The sequence below is a fragment of the Botrytis sinoallii genome (genome assembly GCF_014898435.1).
Source record: "Botrytis sinoallii strain Bc 23 chromosome Unknown BSIN_009, whole genome shotgun sequence".
NCBI lineage: Eukaryota > Fungi > Ascomycota > Leotiomycetes > Helotiales > Sclerotiniaceae > Botrytis > Botrytis sinoallii.
This window is the reverse complement of record NW_024066036.1, coordinates 1,607,966-1,610,487: the sequence shown is the minus strand read 5'-3', so window position 1 is coordinate 1,610,487 and position 2,522 is coordinate 1,607,966. Positions and strand designations below refer to the sequence as shown.

General features: G+C 39.6%; 1 protein-coding gene across 1 annotated transcript; it reads right to left on the bottom strand.

Annotated features, from left to right (window-relative positions):
• Nucleotides 1–961: 961 nt before the first annotated feature.
• Nucleotides 962–1,849, bottom strand: EAF02_006029 (uncharacterized protein; the record flags this gene model as incomplete). Its single annotated transcript, XM_038902077.1, has 1 exon — nt 962–1,849. The coding sequence occupies one exon, from the start codon at nt 1,847–1,849 to the stop codon at nt 962–964; it is 888 nt and encodes a 295-aa protein (XP_038758294.1).
• Nucleotides 1,850–2,522: the final 673 nt, after the last annotated feature.

Below are 2,522 nucleotides of genomic sequence, written 5' to 3'. Positions count from 1 at the left end.
GCTATCAAAAGGTATCAAGCAAAATACTACTAGTACCTTCTTTCAACTCAAAATTGGCTATAGTTATATCAAGTTCTACCTATATCGATTTAAGCTTTCTAATAATAAATATATCTATAACAATATCAAAACTACTACCTACTTTTTTGATTGGATACTCGATATACAAAAAAGAAAGAAAAGAAATCTTCAAAAACCTATCAATATCTCAAATCAATCTACAATTTCTATTATATATGAAAATAAGCATTAAACTAGCAATCAATTTCATCAATACTACTAAAATTGCTATAAGAACCTAGTATCTAGCTAAAACCAAAATTCAAAACGAAATAATTGAAGAAATAGATTCAATAAATAAAGGAAAAAGAGCAATTAGAGAAATAAAAAAAAAATACAAAAAAGAAAAGAGAAAAAAGAGAAAAGAAATGAAAGAGAAGAAGAGAAGAATAAAACCCTCTTCAAAACCTATTATATGAATTACATACAATAGTGAGCAATATGCCCCAATATTTGTTTTCACTTCCCCTAATATTCCATCCCCATTGTGTATTTCAAAAGTTACTCGCTAGTGTCCTTATAGTTTAGCCGTCTTATATAGTCATGGACTGAAGCGGGACGTTAAATTAAATCAATCAATCAATCAATCAAGGTGTGAATTGAGGTGAAAGTGGCCCACTCGGTGATATGGCCCACTCGGTGATAAACCACGTTATATATATACAAAGAAATAATATATATGATACCGAATCTCACATTCGGCACTAAACCATTTATTAAGTATTCTGTTCATCATCTAATCTATCTTGATCATCTCCAACTTATGGGACTTTCCAGTTTGTATTAATATTCATTGGATTAACAGAATGGGTTCGCTATATTATTTAGGGTTTGTGTGGGTGTATTGAGATGAGAGGGTAGGTTAGGCTTGTTCTAGACTTGACTTGATCGATGAATATATTTATTTTGATTTAATTTCAGATATACATTCAACATTTTCCCGAATTTCGCTATCTTTCTCTTTTTCATTTCCATTCTCCTCCCTCTCCCTCTCCTCCCTAATCCTCGCATCACAAACCCCCGGAAATGCACACTCACACCCCATCTCCGTACCTCTCTTCACACTCCTCATCGTGAGACTCCATCTGCCCTCCCTCCTCCTCTTGACCCCCTCCCCCTTCTCATCCCCATCCACATCCACATCAAACTTCCTCCCCCGAATCCCATGCGCAAACCCATACCTCGCCTCCCCCCTCATAACCAACAAACTCCTCTCCCGCAACAAAACCTCCCACTTCTCCTCCCCATCCACCTCCACCTCCGCCTTCTCCCTCTTCCCACTCTCACTCCCATTTGCAACCCCCGCCCCCTCCCCCAACGACCTCTTCGGCCTCCTCACCTTCCTCTCCTCATTAATCCCACACCTCTTAAACCCCATCGGCACCGCCGACCCCAAACTCAAACTATACAAATACTCTCCAAACGCCGAATGCGTATCCACATGCGGCGGGATGCCTGTTCCCGGTGGATAATACTGCACCGTGAATTGATCCACCCCCACCCGCCCTTCCTCTCGAAACGGCAACCTCCCCACCAACTTCCCAATCCAATCTGGGACATCCGTCCACGCATCCGAAGCGCAGAAAGTGGTGTAATCGAAATGCGCACCGTAATGCATCGTTTGTCGCTTACCGATTCCGCACCAACGATCATCTTTCTGGATCGATGCGATGATTTCGGCTTCTTCTTCTGGCGTGATGAAGTTGGAGTAGAGTACTAATCCATTTTCCCAATGCTGGATGGAGGGATTCTGGGGATCGGGAGTGGGAAGAGGATTTGTGCTTCCCATGTTTTCAATACTCTGAGTCTTTCACGTGCAGGGATTGATTGTGTTTTTTGATTTTTTACTTTCCCATTAGAAGTGTTCTTGATGACTAATTGTTTGTTAGTCTTGCAAATTGTTAGAGAGCACTATTTGGGATTACCGATATACTACAGGTGGGAATCTTTTGGTCCCCAAAGAAAATGTTTTGAGTTTCGCATCATAGTGGTCCCTCGAAATTACTTCTCAGTATAATTTCTTGCTATGAAAGAACTAGCGAGGTTTTTCCGAGATTATTCAGCAAGAAAACTCCTCACTTAGCCAATCAGAAAATGGCAGATGAACGAGGTCAGAACGATGGAGTCACTTCGAATGAACTCAATGAATGATCCATTCTGGGCGAGCCAGCTCGCCAGTGTTTCGGAACGCCTAATATTTTCTATTATTTCATATGATTTTTATTATTATTCTTATTTATTTATTTGTTTCATTATTATTTTAATAATTTAATATTTTTATTTATTTATTTTATTTATAGTGATTAACGTCTAATATCTGACCTCCCAAGGGGTATTCTAGATGTACTAAGGAGCGGGGCCTATAGGCTGCTAGTGTTCCAGCTGCTTATAGTAATATAATGTTAGCTAATCAGAAGCTTGTTGCCTCTAATATTCCCCCACTCAGTACCACATATAGCGAT